Source organism: Hydra vulgaris, chromosome 07 (assembly GCF_038396675.1).
Source record: "Hydra vulgaris chromosome 07, alternate assembly HydraT2T_AEP".
NCBI classification, from domain to species: Eukaryota; Metazoa; Cnidaria; class Hydrozoa; order Anthoathecata; family Hydridae; genus Hydra; species Hydra vulgaris.
The window spans coordinates 6,772,794-6,790,863 of record NC_088926.1 but is presented as its reverse complement, the minus strand read 5'-3'; the positions used below and the strand labels follow the sequence as shown (position 1 = coordinate 6,790,863).

General features: G+C 26.8%; 1 protein-coding gene across 1 annotated transcript; it reads left to right on the top strand.

The window, feature by feature from the left end:
• The first annotated feature begins 8,274 nt into the window (after positions 1-8,274).
• On the top strand, positions 8,275-10,150 carry LOC124806498 (aquaporin-9). The gene is made up of 6 exons (XM_065800901.1): positions 8,275-8,427; positions 8,692-8,818; positions 8,894-9,031; positions 9,170-9,276; positions 9,357-9,574; positions 9,734-10,150. Exons 1-6 carry the CDS (start codon positions 8,344-8,346, stop codon positions 9,918-9,920), a joined length of 861 nt encoding a protein of 286 aa, XP_065656973.1. The 5' UTR covers positions 8,275-8,343; the 3' UTR covers positions 9,921-10,150.
• Positions 10,151-18,070: the final 7,920 nt, after the last annotated feature.

Here is an 18,070-nt window from a genome sequence, read left to right as displayed (position 1 = left end):
ACTACTGCATGTTCCGTTTAGTTTTTTTTTTGAAACCAAATTGTTTTGAATACAACATGTCGTTTTCTGATAAGTGATTAAAAAGCCTAATGTACATTATTCTCTCAAGTAATTTTGAAAAACAAGGTAAAAAAGATATAGGCCTATAATTAGAGATATTTGAGTCATCACCGAACTTATATATCGGCGTGGCTCGTGCAATTTTCAGCTTTTCAGGGACAATACCTGTTTTAAATGAAAGATTACATATGTGAAATAACGAGGGTTCTATTATATTATATACTGATTGTACAACATTAACGTTAATTTTATCAAACCCAGCACTTTTGTTAGTTTTAATGTAAAAAAAGGCGGTTTGCAATTCAATTAGTTTTAAATTAGGTTCATCCATAACTTTATCGTAATTTTTTAAATAAGATTCAAATGGTGTTGAATTCATAGGAATTTTTAATGCCAAATTTGGACTAGCATTAGTAAAGAAGCTGTTTAGTTTTCAGCAATAGTTGATTTATCATAAATTGTGTTTTTATCAATAGTTATTTTTTTTGGCAGAATATTTCTCGCATAATTATATTTTCAAATTATTTCTTTAATTACACTCCATGTTTTTTAGTGTTTCCGGTGGCTTTACTTAATAGCTTTGCATAATAAAGCTTTTTTGAGTTCCTTTTTGTTTTTTCAAATATATTTTTATAATTTTTATATGTCATTTCGTTTTTATAACTTTTTTTTTTAAAGTACTTATCATATAATTTTTGCTTTCTTTTTGAAGATTTTAGTGACCCGTTAGACATCCATGGAGTTAAAACAGTTTTGGTTTTTACAATAATTTTTTTTTCAGGAAATGCTTGATCATATTACTTGCAGAATTGATTTAAAAATAGATCATATGCGTTGTTAACGTCATGTGATTGCAATACCAGATTCCAATCAACGTTGTCTCTTAAATTGATTTTGAAATTGTTTTACAGAGTTTTCATTTATCTGTCGCTTAAATATAATGGATTGAGAAGGAATACTGTTAAATAATATATTGTTAGTAACTAGGAATGTTAGGAAATGATCCGATAAGTCAGTTTTGATTATGCTTGTGTAAAGACGGTTAATAAGATGGTTATTAGTTATTATATTATCAAGAAGTGTACAAGAGTTGTTAGTCACTCTCGTTGGCTTGTTTATTGTCGAATTAAAGTATTTTGAAGAAGAGTGTTTATAAAATTGTTAACATTGTTATTGGAAGCATGGTCTATTAGGTCAATGTTAAAATCCCCAACTAAGTAGGCATGACTTCGGGTTTTATTTATATTTGTTAAGAATGGTTTAAGATGAGTTTTAAATTTTATTAAGCTAGTAAATGGAGGTCTGTATGTGACATTTATTATTATTTTTTTTGTGGTTTTATTTATAAATTTAGTGCATAATGAATCACAATCTTTTTATTTTTTTATTAATTTTTTGTTCTTTCTTTAAATGTTTTACAATATTAGTCGTTTTACAATCATAATAATTTCAATAATATAATAGAATGATTACAAGATTAATTAAGTTTGTAAGAGGAAGAACGTGGAATCTCGTAGAAGACCTTATGGTCTTGTCGTCATGCACCGTTTTGTTTTTCAACTACATCGTTACATTTATTGTGTTAAATATATATATATTCTCATCAAAAGTAAAAATAAATAAACGTAAAGGATATATAATATTCCTATATGTAAATACTAAGAATTGAATTTTAAAAATTTTAGTTTATAAAAAATAAAAATATAAGAGTATATTATCGAGAGATAAAATTATCTGCTTAAGCCTTCTTTTATATGTGTTGTAATTCCACTCTTGAGTAAAATCAAAATATTTCAAAACTATTTTGTTCCATAAAAAGCTTCTCGATAAGAGATACAAGATCTACCAAAATTTGTATGAGAAAAAAGTTGTTGGATGAAGTTTTTATTTCGAAGATAGTATTTCTTTTGTGTTTCTTTCGTTTTGTGTTTCTTTCTTTTTGTGTGAGTATAAATTATAAAAAGAATAAGGTGAAGTGTTAGTTTTACATTTATACATAAAGCAAAGAATATTATATACATTAAGTTGATATACATTAAGAATATTCATTTTAAGTAAAAGAGGCCTGACGTGAGTAAAACGGTCTTTAAAGTTTATAAGACGTGAAATATGCTTCTGGTGACGGTAAAGAGGTTCTAGTATACTTTTATTTACACCACTACAGGCAGTATTAACAATTAATATGGTAATGAATAAATAAGTAATATAATTGAATTAAAGTATTAATTTATTTATAAAATTTAATGTAATATAAGTATTAAAATATAATTTATTTAAAAAAGTTCTTGATTTGTATAGCATTCCCATACTTCTAGCAATTTTATTGTTTAGGTTGTTAACATGATAATTGTTATTAATATAACAAATAAGGAAAAACGCGGCAAAATGACGAATGGGGCAAGATGGCTTTTCATATAACATCTCAACAAAAAAACTTAAAAATGAGTGAAAACGAAACTATATTTACATTTTGTATTTTGAAACGCTAATTAGTTTTTTAAAATATTATTAACGCAATTTTATATGCAAAAGCTTACTTTTTGAACAAAATTACCTCGGTTTCGGTTATTCATAATCGATAGTGTACTTCATGTATAACTTTTTCAGGATCATTTTTTTGCAACGCGTGTTTATTTTGTATTACTTTAGTTAGAGTAGCTGGTAGATTTTTAAAATTTTAAAAAATTGGAGGTATAAATTGCATAATAAGTCATCTTGCCCCGTCACGTGACCAAATGACAAATTTGTGAACTTTTTATTTTAATATTTATTTTAATTTTTTCTGATAGCAAAACTGAAAATTCATGCAGGCAATTAATAAGTAAGATAACATAAACATACTAACAAACAGAGGCGATTCTACGAATAAAATGAGGGGATGTGAATCCTCAAAAAGTATCAACTGGCTTCTCAAGTAAAAAAATAAAGAAGGTCCTCAAAACGAAAATTTAACCGACTGAATTGTGTTAAATATCTGACTAGCCAACTAACTTCGTAAAAAAACAGACTTCAACTTGAAAATCACCATCTTTAGGGGAAGGGGGTGTAACACACCCCCTACTCTCCTTCCCCCGCAAAATTACCTCTGCTGACAAAGTATTACTAATTCATGACTGATAGTTTTGCAATAACTTAGTCCTTTCAAAAAGTTTGCCATCTTGCCCCATTTTCCCCTATTACTTCAGGATATACACTTCAATATAAACTATTGTTATTCTAACTAGCCCTGTTAAAATAAATTGTATAAATCAAATGTTTTTAAGATAAATAATTAAAATTCAAAAATTTAAAACAAAAGTTAAAAAAATTAACACAATATAACCCAACTTATTGTTCCGCAAATTAAGTTTTGGGCACCCATAACAATTTTATTATCAGGTTCTTGCCTTATTTTTATTACTTTGACTTGATTTTAATTTCTGGCATTTGGTTTGCAAGATGCGATTTTGAAGTAATTTATGAACATTTTGCAAATATATCCTGTTAGACAAACGTAAAAGAATATATAAGTGTTAACTACAGGCTGGTTGAAAAGTTTTAAAACCAACACAATTAACCAATAGAGGAATTAAAATTTATAAGCTATTTAAACATTTCATTTTCCATTTGAAAACAAAAAATTCTAATTTGATTTGTCAATTCATTCCTTGTTTACAAGTTATTTGAAATTGACATGTCTGTGTATTGTTAAAATGGAAAAAACAAAATATCATGCAGTGAAAAAATTCTTTGTTTTGGAAAGTTTATCAGCAACAGAAGTTTGTAAAAAAAAAATATGATGAAGGTCTTATAGCAATCTGCTCTTTATTTTCAACTATGTATCGATGTGTTTTAGAGTTTAAACGTGCTTGTACAAGTGTTAAAGATGGACCATGTAGTAAACGTCCCAAAAGTGACACAACGCCAGAAATCATTGAGCAAGTCTATAATATTGTTTGGTAAATTCAAGTTTGATTAAAAGCTGCTGATACCATAGGCATCTCATATGAACAAGTAGTCCATACTTTACTCGAAGAATCACATATGAAAAAGCTTTTCGAAAAGTTAGTGCCGCGTTCGTTAACAATTTAACAAAAAATGATTTGAAAACAAATTTCTCATCGTAATTTGGAGCGTTTTGAGCAGAATAAATCAGTCGTTTGCATCTTGGACTTCAATCATCGTGATCCTAAACTAAAAAAAAAACGTTTAAAGTGGATTGCATGATTGCAAATAACGTTTACAGCTGTTTCTTCAGTTTCAAAACATGTGAAGCCAGAATGATCGGCAAAAAAGGTAAGGCTTCATTTCTTTTGGATGCAAAAGGGGTTTTGTTGATTGATTATCTTAAATGGTTAAACAGTTAATTCTGAATATTATTGCAACTTTTTGGACCAGTTTGATAAAAAAAATTTGAATATACAAAAAGACCCGGTTAAAAAATCCAAAAAAGAACCGGTTTACAGAAGAAAACAATCATTTTTCATCAAGCCAATGCGCGTGTTCAGTTTTTTGACGATGGTTAAATTGAACGAACAAAAGTACGAATTGCTAGAACATCCACATTATTTGGCTCTCTCCCTCTATTACTACTTTAGAAACTTGAAACAATTTCTTTTTGGAATACGTTTTTTGTTGAATAAAGAAGGTATTGCAGCTGTGGAACAGTATTTTTCAGTTCTTCCTGAAAATCAATACGGAAGTTGTATAAATTTATTTGAGGATCATTGGAATAAGAGTGTTCAATTTGAGAAAAATTATATTAAATAAAAAAACAAATTTCATTAGACAATACACATTCTTTCGTTTTTGCTTTCAAAAATTTTTAAGCAATCTGTACGTTACTTAAAAAAACAGCTTTAAAAACTGTCTTTGATTATTTTAATAGCACGATTTTGTAACGAAATTAAACGATTCGATTGCAATTTTGTAACGAGGTTAAACGACTTGTTTGTGATTTTTATACATTTTTACGTAAACTTATAACAAATAACACAAAAGTTGCATAAAAAATAAAAAACTACTTTACATGTTTGCAATTACGAGTTATTAAATTCGTAAACGATAACCTCCATCAAACACTCCAACGCTTTCCTCTTGGTCCAGTGTAATAATGTGTACATGAATAAAACTTTGAACTTACTACCAAGTTCTCTGCTTTTTATTTCATCTGCATAAAGTTTTTGATAAACCCGTCAGAGACACTCTGTAATATGTTGATTCTGATACATGCTGAATGGTAAGTTTCTTTCACAAAGAAAGTTTATTTATCTATTCAGCAAGTTCGAGACAATTATTTTTGGAATACGACCGGACCGGGTAAACTCGTCAATCGCAAAAGTTAAAGTACCTGATAACTAAAATCTGGTAACATTGAAAGGCAACAACTTGCTGGTCCTAAAAAAAAAAAGCCCGTCAAAGTTTAATGAAATTTAGAAGAGAAATATTTACTACCCTTCATGAACTCGTAAATATCGTTCTTGAAAAAAACGTAGCTAAGAAAGAAGCTAGAGGTAGGCGAAAATGGTAGTTTTCTGACAATCTGTTTCGAACAATACAAATGTGACCAGTAAAAAAATACAAAGTATCGATATGAATATTTCAGCAATAGTATTGTACCATCCACTTTTATTTATTTTATCAAATTTATTTAAAGTGGTTATTTAAATAGTATTAGAAATAACTTTGATGAACTCAAAAAAAATAGCAAAATGACAAAAAAGGAACACGAAGGAAATAAAAATCGTAACCGAAAACAACATTTTTTCGTGCAAATAAAGAAAAGTATGTTTATGAAATTCTAAATAGCAAAGATAAACACCGATTTAAAACTTTTTTTAGAATTTTCAAAAGATTATTAGCCGAGCTAAAAAAAGACAATTTGCTACGAGTTTGTGCGACGATTTTAGGCATTAAAACTTATTGAACAATAAAGAACTTCTGGAAAGAAGTGTTGCAAAAACGTTATTGAAAAAAGACTTGTTGAAGAATGCATTTATTTACGAACGTTTTAGTCATGAAGATATCTATATACAGTTTATGTAATACAAAAAAGAACGAATATTCAAAATTATAAAGTGTTCGTCAGACCAATTATTATTTTTGTTCTTTGACGGACATAAAGTAACTCAAGAACGACAATGATGAAATATTAAATAACCTGTTAATCTGGATAATCTTGAAATGGAATCTGACATTCTAAAAAACTTTTCTTTAGATGAAATCCTAAAACAGTTTTTCCAAGCAAAAGTACGACGCAAAGTTAAGAAAATGACATACTCTTCTGTTTATTACCCCCCACTGATAGTATTAAGAGGTTGGAGATTATGTTAGAGAATTATTTTTAGATAATTTTAACCAATCGCTGTCGTTTTATTTAACAATATATTATATATTTTTATTACTTAACAGAAATTTTGCTCTTTAAAATATGCTTATTTTATTGTATTGCAATCTTTAACGTTTAAAATTTATTTAAAAATTGTTTAACCAATGAAAATTGTTTTTTTCGGTAATTTGATATGGCAAGGAAACAGTATAACTGTATCTTTATTGTCATTTATTGTCTTGTTACTTTTTGATGTTTTCTTAAAATTAATCATAACCAAGTAAACATAATGAATGCTTACAGACAGGAAATAATATTCAAATTAGTTTAAACAGAAGATGACAGCGAAGCATTAAATAAAGGAGTTTTTAAAACTTATTTTTAAAAAGTTAAAATGTTTTATTGAAGCTAGTAAAAATGGTCAGCTGTATTATTAATTTGCAACGTCACGTTTAAATGGGTTACAATAAGTAAAATAAACAATTTTTGTTGATTAAAAAATATATATATAATCAAATAACCAATTTATGAATAGTTGTATAAGAAGAGCTTTCTTATAAACTTGCACATCTTAAGATTACATTGATTTTATCGCAAGATTACTTTTTCATCGTACTAAATGCTAACTAAAACATTTCCCGAGATCGGGTTGATAAATTGAAAATGGTTACTTTATAACAAGAAGCGTATCTTTTCATAGTATTTTTTGTATAGATCATCAATAACTTGTTGGTTATAATTTTACAAGAATTCAAATAAAAGTGAGACGACAATTAAAAACATAAGTCTGGATCCAGAATGTTTCGGTGATAGATTTTTCATATATTGTGAGGTCTAAAAAAAAGAAAAACACCAACGGGCGCTATCAGCTTCAACGTGTGAAAATAGGTTTTTGAAAAAAAGAAACCTTAGGTGAGATCAAGCTTATCATTAAAATTAAAGTAAAAAAAAATTAAGAACAGTATAAGTTTAATTCCTTGATGAAGTAAGTTTTGCATGGTAAAAAAACTGCATAACAAAAAAAAAAAATATGTTGATAAAATTTCAAAACTACGAACATATATTGTAGAAATTTATTACATTTAAATTTGAGATTTTTTTTTGGAAGTTTCTAACATTTAAGGTGTTGGACGCCTTCTTTTCTTTAGGATAAAATCATTAAAGTTTTTGACTAAAAGTTATTACTTGAAATAATGACAAAAAAATATACATGAATTTGTTGCCTATAGCATGCTAAATGTAGCTTAAATACATCCTGTATCAAATTCTGTATCTATCAAAGGTGAAATTAAAAAAAAAATCAAATTAAAATCAAAAGTAATTTAAATTTAAAAACGTGTTTCAAACTTTTTTAATTTTTAAAAATCAATTTGTCAACACGTCATTTTTTTGGTGTTGTTTTTGTCGCAGTTGATTGTTTATCTCTGCTGAATATTTTCTTTCTAATATAGATTAAACGCCATCTGTTTAATTCATTCAGGATTGAAATCCAAGTTTTAGGTACAATCTCAGGCTTTAAAGCTAGCTTGTTATTAAGCAGTTATTTATAAATAAATAAATAAAAAGAGATTAATTTAATATATATCTACTTTGTTTTAATATATATCTGCCTTGTTTTGTTACTTGATTTAATTATTTCTTACGTCTTTTTAATTTTTATATGTATAATATTTTAAAATGAATAATATTGTTTATTGTTTGTTTTAAGCAGAGTAGTACTTCTGGTTTTACTTGTTACCAACATTAACTGTTTCCTTAAATCAGTGAAACAATTTATCTCGCGTTATTAACAAAATAATTTATCATGTTACAACGTTATAAATTATTTTAAACGCGAGATAAATTATTTCGTTATACACGTTGTACTTTATTTTTTCGCTCTTTATTCTCGCATTGTTCTTGTATATAAGGTTTTCGTTTTTATTTTAAGTTTGGTTTTAGATTTTGACATTTATTTTATATATTAGATATTAAAAATGAGAAGGAAAATTAGGGAGATAATTGGATCAAAGTACTTTCACGAGTTTCTTGCTGAAACAATTGGTACAATGATTCTATTGGTAAGTTTAATAAATCTTTTTATTTTGTACTCAATCAAAGGGTTAAAAAAATTAGAGTTAAAATTTAAAACTTTTAAGTCTGCCATTTAAAAAAAATTATCTTATTGAATAAAACTACTTTTTCCAATAAAAAAGTGACTAAAGTTTTTTAAGGTGACTTATTAACCAATTTAATTTAATTTTTTTTTTTTTTAGGTATTTAAGACTATTGAGACTACAATTAACAAGTAAATTATTTTAATTGTTTATTAAAATTTTTTTAAGCTTTTTGGTTTTGGGAGTATGGCACAGACTTTCACTGGAAAGGGAAAGTTTGGTGGAATATTATCTGTAAATTTTGGTTGGGCAGTTGGTGTAATGTTTGGTATATTTGTCTCAGGAGGGGTTTCAGGTAGCTCATTTTTTTTTTCGTTTTTTTGGTTATATTTTTTATACTTACAATTTTTATTTATTTTATTTTATTAAGGGGGACATTTAAACCCAGCAGTTACTTTAGCAATGACAGTAACTAAACGATTATCATGGGAAAAGTTGCCAATATATTGGCTAGGCCAAAGTATTGGAGCATTTATTGCATCAGCTATTGTGTATGGAGTATATTACGGTAAGTTAATTTTTTTTTCTTATATTGAATACTAAATTGAGTTATTGAGTTGCCTGCAATAATGTAGGACTATTAGTTATGTAAAACAGTTGGTTTATTACTAAATCAAACAGTTGTTTATTACTAAATCAAATTTAGATTTACTCATGGCGTACGATAATGGAAAACTTGTACCTGACGCTGCTTATATTTGGGCAACACGTCCCTATCCGGGAGTATCAACTGCTACTGCATTTGCAGATCAGGTATTAAGTTTGACATTTGATGTAAAAATTGATTTTTACGATTCACTAACATTTAGTCAAAAACGGTTACTGTTTTGTAGTTTGTGAGCAGTGCACTTCTAGTTGGCATAATATTTGCACTTACAGATAAGCGCAATAGTGGTCCAAGTCCCCAACTATTGCCTCTTTGTGTGGCTTTGATTGTGCTTGGTATTGGAATTTCATTTGGAATTAATTGCGGCTACGGCATAAATCCAGCGCGTAATTTAATGCCTAGAATATTTACATCACTTGCTGGATGGGGATCGGCTCCATTTACGTAAGATTAATGATTTTACTAAAATAAATTTCCTAATTTATTTGTTTTTGTTATATATGTATAGACATATATTCGGTTGCTTTAAATTATTTAAAAAATTTTTTTTTTAATTTAATTTGATTTTTTTTATTAAATTGACTACTTTTTTTGGAACTTCAGCTATCAACACTATTATTTTTGGGCCCCAATTCTTGCACAGCTCCTCGGAGGTGTAATGGGTGGCTTAATCTATATTGTGACAATTGAAATGCACCATAAGGAAAGAAATCATTTTAACGATGAAAAAGATGATCCCAAAATATCTTTGAAAGTAAGAAAAGTAACGTTTCCAAGTCATTCTGGCTAAGCATATTTTAATTCTACAGTTTGTTTGGTTTCATATCATTGAAGATTCGATATTATAGAATACAAATACAAAACATCAGTTTTAAGACATTTTTTAAAACATGCAAATTACATATAAACTATGAATAATTTAATTTTTGCAAGCTATTTAATATAAAAATTTTTTTTCCTCGCTTTTTTCCTCACTTTTTTGAAATTTTTTTAATCTTTAGAGTAGATATTTTTATTATATACATTTGTTTTTCTTTTTGATATAAAATTTAATTTGAAATATTTTCAATTTTCTACCATTATAAATTCTAAACTTTATATGTTTAGATTTTACTTAACAATGTTTACACTTTACTTAACAAAATGATTTTGTATTTCTAATATTTTTCGACTCAAAATTGTAAAACCAACCCTTTAAGAAAGAAAAAAGAAGGCAGAAAAAAAACCCAAAAAAAAACAATATTGGCTATTTCACATAATAGTCGAGGGTTACCACACTTAGAATTAGTTGAGGGTCGAGGTTTACTACACTTAAACGTAAAGAATTATATAAATGGTTGATCTAAATTCATCCAATTTTCATATTGATGGAAGATTTGTTGTAAGACCTGTTTTAAAACTGTAAGTTTAACACCGTAAGTTTTAATACCCTAAGTTTGCGTCTGTTTTTTGTGATAGCTTCTCAAATAAATTGTTCTTTCTAGTTCCAACCTTCTGAAATACGTCTGCTTTGAATTGTTATTTAAGTAATTTGCATCGATTGTTCCTACGCGAGAAAAAAGAAATTTTTTTACTAATTTTTTTTTATTAATATATATATATATATATATATATATACATATATTTATAATTATAAAGCTTTACTTTTGATGGAACTATTGAAATTTTGCATGTTTTTTTGAAATAATTTTGTCTTTTAAGTTTTACGAAATAAAATAGTAATTTTTTTTCTATTATAATATTATTTGTTTCGTTCCAAATAATTCTTGTTATAAACAAAAAAAAATGAAAAAAATTTGTGAATTCATTTATATGTACCAAATTGTAAGTGGATCTAACGAAATTTCTCTGAATGTATAATTTTGCTATTATTGGCGTATAATTTGGTATGGCTTTAGATGCAGTCTGGCAAATCATTGACGAAGAACAAAAATAACAGTGATACAAGAACTGGTCTTAGAGGGAGGCAACTTGTCATCTTTTTTCACGCGAATGTTTATTCTGCAATTACTACTTCTTGTTGTCTATTAGCTAGCAAACCAATGAATCAGCATAAAAGATGACCTCAAATTGCACTATCATAAACGTAATAAAGAAGTCGTTCTATTACATTGCGTTGAATTCTTCGACTAAGTCGATAAAATTCGTTGATAAAACAAAGTAAATAAAATTTAAATTCCAGCCATTTTGAATCGTTGCCGTAATTTGGCCCCGGCAATTCTGCAAATAAAGTCTTACTTTTTTAGCGTAGTTTAGTGTAGTTTTTTAAACTTCAACATCGAATTAGAGCACTTTCTGTTAATTTTCGGACTTATGTTTTTATACGAATTTTAATCAACGTAAAGTTCTCTATCATAATTAATCGTTAAAAATAAAAAGGAGGGGGGGGGGCTACAAACGGTAGTTTATGAAGCATAAGTTATAAAATAAAGTAATTATAAAACACTTTTTTTCTAAAATAACCTGACAAAGTTCTTAAACAATAAAAATTTTTAAATAATATGTTTTTTTTCTGAATAAGATCTAGTGTCTTTAATGTCGTCAATATAAAAGGAAGTCAACTTTTTTTTAATTGCTCAAACAACCAAAGAAAGGAAATAAATTATTTTTAGCTTAGTTTTTTTGGTAATATAACTAAAGTAAGTTAATTGCTTTACCCATCACCAATTAAATTTACCTTATTAGCAAAAACAAGTTTTTTTTTACTTTTTTTTAATGAAAATTTCTTCATGTATCTCACTTAGAAGTTAATTTAAATTTAAGCAGAGTTGGCTGATAAATTGTAAATTTTTTGTTTTATAAAAAAAAACCAAAAATTTTCCCCTGTGATATAAATGCTATCACTCAAAAACACTGTATAGACAATAGAAAAAGCAAAAAAGAGTTAAAATTTTAACATTCGGCGCTTCAACAATTTTTTTTTGTCCTTCTTCTTCTGGCACGTATGCCCTTTTTGCCCATCCCGCACAGCAACCCTGCATATATATATATATATATATATATATATATATATATATATATATATATATATATATATATATATATATATATATATATATATATATATATATATATATATATATATATATATATATATACATACATATATATATATATATATATATATATATATATATATATATATATATATATATATATATATATATATATATATATATATATATATATATATATATATATGTCACTGTTACCTCAGTACCAGGAATTAGCTAAGTGCTAATGTTTATAATGTAATATAATATTGCTACTCTGAGTTTTATGTGTTACCACAATCTTCAGACAAGTAGTAAAAATTTAATTTTGCTACGATTTGTAATAATAAAACGACTAATAGTTTAGTCGACGTTACGTCGACTAAACTATTAGTCGTTTTACTTTTATATTTTTACGTCGACTATACAATTAGTTTAGTCGAATTACATCGACTTATATTTGTATAACGCTTCTAATTTTTTTTAGTTGAGCACTCTATATTTGTATGTTCAATAATGGATAACTTCTAGTTTGATTATTCTCTTAAAAACATTTCCAAAACGGGAAAAACAATTGATAATATCAAAGTTGTAGAAAAAATAGAAAGTTTTATAAAAAGAGTTTAAAACTTAGAAAACTTATTTCTTTCTAAAAAACGAACAAAACACCCCCTTAATGTACCGAGCTTAACGACTTTGAAAATGACCTTTTAAATTATAGTAAAGTCTATCAAATTTAGAAACACAAACAATCAATTTCGAAAAAGAAATTAAAAAAGATATTCTTAAAATTGTAATCAGGAAAGAAGTTCATATACTTGCTGATAAAACAAATAATCTATATAAAATGTCTGCTGAAAGTCACGATAAGCTGATGAACTAAAATGTTATAAAAACCTTTAAAAAAGCATCCGATAATTTAGAAAAATTAGTCAATCTAGAAACAAACTACACACTAAAAATTAAAGGTAGAAATTTTTATTTAAGGTAGGATATGTGATATACCCTTAGTAAGATATAATTTTATTTATATCTTACTAAGGGTATATCACATTTACTAAGGGTTTATCCCTAAGGTAGAAATTTCTACCTTTTTTTTTTAGTGCGTAAATAGCCTTAAAATTAAATTTAGGTAGCCGAATAGAATACCTAGCAAAATCTTCAGCATTTATCACCTTAAAACACGATACAGAAAATTTGTCTGCCGTCTCATTAACCCGGAAAAAAGCGAAATCGGAATAATAACCAAAATATCTTAGACTAACACATACTTAAGAAATAGCCTACAAGTAAACTAATGGAAAAATACCACTGATGCTATACATCGGTTTAACGGCATTGCAGCTAAAAATAGTTGTTTCTTCATCCAATTCGACATAAAAGAATTTTATCCATCTATGACTACCGAAATATTTAATAAAGCTGTTTCCTATGAAAAACAACAGCCACAATAACAGACGACCGAATTAGAATTATAAAACGCAGCCGAAAATCTCTTCCCTACTACAACAACAACACGTGGATAAAAAAACACATCTTCTAATTACCCATCACAAGTTATTAAACATTTACCTACTTTAATATGCAACAGACTTTCGCCAAATTCCTTGAACGAATTTATATTTAAGTAATCTGAAATGAATATGAACAAGCACTAAAAAATGGCGGATACAAAAACTGCTCTCTTAAATATCAGATCAAACAAAATGCACCCCAAAAACGTCATAAACACAATATCATATGATTCAACCTCCTATTTGACAAAGATGTCTCATCAAATGTCGCTAAAATGTTAATAAAATTACTATAAAAAAACTTCCTTAAAACACACAAACTTTACAAAATCTTTATCACGTTATCACTTTACAAAATCTTTAAACACGTAAAGGTAAGCTACAGCTGCACTCAAAATATCTAAAAAGTTATGAAAAATCACAACAAAATAATTATCTTCTCAAGAACCGAAAATAATGATTCAAAATGCAATTGTCGAAATAAAGCAAAATGTCCCCTGAATGGTTAGTGCAAATCCACAAACATTATAAACAAATGCATCAACGCAGCTAAAAACCAACCCAACAAAGTTTATATAGGATTAACGGAAGATGAATGGAAAACCAGATATAACATTTGCAAATCATCATTCAGTAATGCTAATACAAAAATTATAGTAATGCTACATACAAAAGTATAGTATGCTAATACTTTTGTATTATAATATAGAGTAAAGTAATGCTAATAAAAAAGTACATTAATGCTAATACAAAAAATAAATACCAAAAGTAAAGCTAAGTACAAAATGTCCGCTATCCACTTTTTTTTCCCACAAAACATCTAAAAAATACTAAATAAAATATTTGTTCCAATAATTATTTTGCTTCCAATATGACACCTGTGTGTTTTTAATATTTTAAAAAACAATCTTCTGGTAAAGTCATGCACAAAAACATGTAAAAGTCTGCATAATAGTAGTACTCTTTGATGTACATTATGTTTTTAGTCCGGTCAAAATAACCGAAAAGATAGTGATAGGTTTGCAATAATTCGCATAGAGCTGAAAATTGGTACAGACGTTGGGGACATTATTAAAAATAAAATATAAAAAGTCCCCACCGATTCCACATCTGCAAAAAAAGTTATTCAACGGAAAAGGATAAAAAATTTTTGTAGTTTAGCTAGCGCATTTTATTATTTACATAAAAAAAAAGTTTCTGCGGCTTTTCTCTGATCTTGTATTAGAACATATAAATATTGCTAAGTTTAAGGGGGTTTTATTTTTTGTTTAGCCGTTCTAAAATAAATTATATTTAATTAAAATTAGGTTTTCATAATTGTGATATGTTTAAAAAAAATTTTACAAGTATTAACTTTGTATAATTTTTATTTATTAATGTTTTTGAACATAATTTTTTTTTAAAGTCATTTTTATGAGCCCTGCAAGATTTTTTAAACAAAACTTTCTTTTTCAAGCTAACTTTTAAACGCTAAAAGTATTTCATCAAATCAAACCAAATTAAGTTTATCTTATACGATATTTCGTCTGGCTTTTGCAGGTAATACGTTTGGTTAATGTTAAATATTTTTCGTAGCGATTTGTACTACTTAATACTTCTTTAAAATTGTCGCCATTATGTTTTATTTGTAGTAAACATTAAAAAACAAGTGAAACAGTTCTTGTTGATCGTGAAATGAAGACTTTAATTTATTCTAGTGTTGATAAAAATTTCGAATCTTAAAAAATGTGGCAGTAATCATTTGAGAGGACGTCTAATCATTAGTCTTTGATAATACCAATTATCTTTCGCCTAGTCGAATGTATTTGATAATTTCTTTTTACCTGCTGAGAGGAAACCCTATGTTTAGTTCCAGACTTGCAGCAGTGTAATAAAGCTACAATTGTTGTTCAAGATAGATTGGTTCTAACTTTTTCTGATAATTTCATGCAACTTTTTTTTGAGAAACATTCCTGTTGAAGTTACTATAAATATAACAGCAAAATAAATATTATATATATATATATATATATATATATATATATATATATATATATATATATATATATATATATATATATATATATATATATATGTATATTTCGAACATCGCATTAGCAATAAATTTGTAAAAATTTTAATAAAAATCGCAATATTTTTTATTCTTGACATGTTTCGTAGTCTTACTACATTTTCAAAAGACTTAATTTACAATTAAAACTCTGGTAAATAAATTTAAAAACTGAAGACAATACAGAGAAAAATTAACCGACAAATAAACTTGTTACAAGCCAATTAAAAATTATATTACAAATTATGACAAAATAAACTTCCTAATACTAAAATATTAACAATAGTAATAATATAGTAAGTTAGATAGATAAATTTATAATATAATGAGATGTTTGTTTATTTAAAGAAGGATTTTCCCATTTAATATGAAGTGCTTCTTTTATTTTTAATTTGTTAATGGTAGAGGCAGTATCTAAAATCTGAAAGCAATCATAGTTAGTTAGTGTTTTACAATTAATGGATGAATTTAAATGTTTAAAAATATGCGATTGCTTGTCACTCGTAAAGTGCTCATTTATCCGTGTTGTCAAATGTCTGGAGGTTTCTCCATTATAACTGGCGTTACAGCCAGCACAAGAAAATTTGTAGACAAAGTTAGATTTAAGCATCTTAGGAAGTGGATCTTTTATGCAAAAATTGTTTTTTAATTTTTCGGTTGTGAATATAAACTTGATTATTATATTTTAACAATACTTTTTAATAATTTTATCAATTTTAGTTTTAGAGAAATTTGAGTAAAATCCAATAAATGGAAGCTTAAAATATCTTATATTAGTATTATCAACAGTATTTATAACAGGTGGATTAATCTTCTTTTCAACACATAATTTAATTTCAGTGTCAATAGCTTTTTGCGGAAATTGATTATTTTTTAAAACTAAAGAAAGATTTTTTATATCCTTATCAAATCCAAACCACGTTTTGTTAATTTTATATGTTCGATCAATCAAGCAACGTATAAGACCAGTTTTGTAACATGAAGGGACAAAACTAAAGAAGTTTTGTAAAAGACCCGTGTATGTTTTTTTGTGATAAACTGATGTAGAGAGTGAATTAGACTTATTAATAAGAACATCCAAAAATGGAATTTGGTTGACTTTTTCTTTTTCTTTTATTGAGATGTTTAAAGAATTCTTGCGCTTCAAACTCTGAATTAAAAATTGCTATGATGTCATCCACATAAGTTTTATAAAAAATCGGTATGGAGGATGAGCAATTATTAACCCACGTTTGTTCATGAAAACCGATTAACATATTAGCTAAAATTGGTGCTAAAGGAGAACCCATTGCAACGCCATCTAATTGATCATAAAATTTTCCGTTAAATAAGAAATGAGAACCTGACGTTGAAATAATTTTTTGAAATGAGTTTTAGAAAAATATTTTGAGCAAGTTTCATCTTTAAAAAACAATTCTGTTGCTATATCTATAGTTTCATTAAGTGGAATGTTAGTAAATAAGTTTTCAACATCATAAGAAACTATAAATTTGTTAGTTACCTCAACTTGTTTTAAATCTTCAACGAATGAAAATGAGTCAAAAGTGGTATAATGTTTTGGTAAATATGGAGATAATAAATCTGAAAGTAGCAAGTTTATAATTATATGCGCCAGTTGTTGAAATAATTGGTCGAAAAGATGGTAGAGAAGAATCTTTACTAAGTTTGTGCATCTTAGGTAGAGCATAAATTCTTGCTGTTTGTGAACCAACAGGATAAATTTTATTGTAAATGTCTTTTTCAAAACATTTAAGTTTTTTAAGTTTTCTAAGATACCCTTGTAAAGATACTTCTCTTTTTATAGTTGGATCATCTTTTAATTCTTGAAATTTAATTTTATCACTTATAATATTATTAAGAGAATTTATATAGTCAACTTTATTTAGAACAATTATACCATTCCCTTTGTCTGGTCTTGTTATTACGATGTTTTCATTCTTCCTGAGTCTTTTTATTATTTTGTGTTTTCTCAGACAACCTTCAGACGGCGTATATTTGTAAACATAATTATTTGCTAAATGTGAAAGTTCACTTTTAACTTGAGGTTCCGAATCCTTGTTTCTAAGTTGGATGTTGAGAAATTGTGCAACGCTATCAAATTGAGCAAAATCGTCCGTCTTTTTTATAAACGCTGGTGGTAAAGCAAAGTTAAGACCATTATTCAATAAATCCAGTTCATGGTGTTGTAAAGTGTATTAAGACATATTTTGTACGAAGTTTTTATTTTTATAATGAATGCTAGTAAATTTAGAGAGTGAACATAATATTTTCTCGTGGGTTTTTATAATTGATTGTTCATTTTTCATTACATTATTTTTAATAACCTTTATTAAAAAATACCATTGTAAGGTTGAACAATTATTTCTTACTTGGCACTTTATTT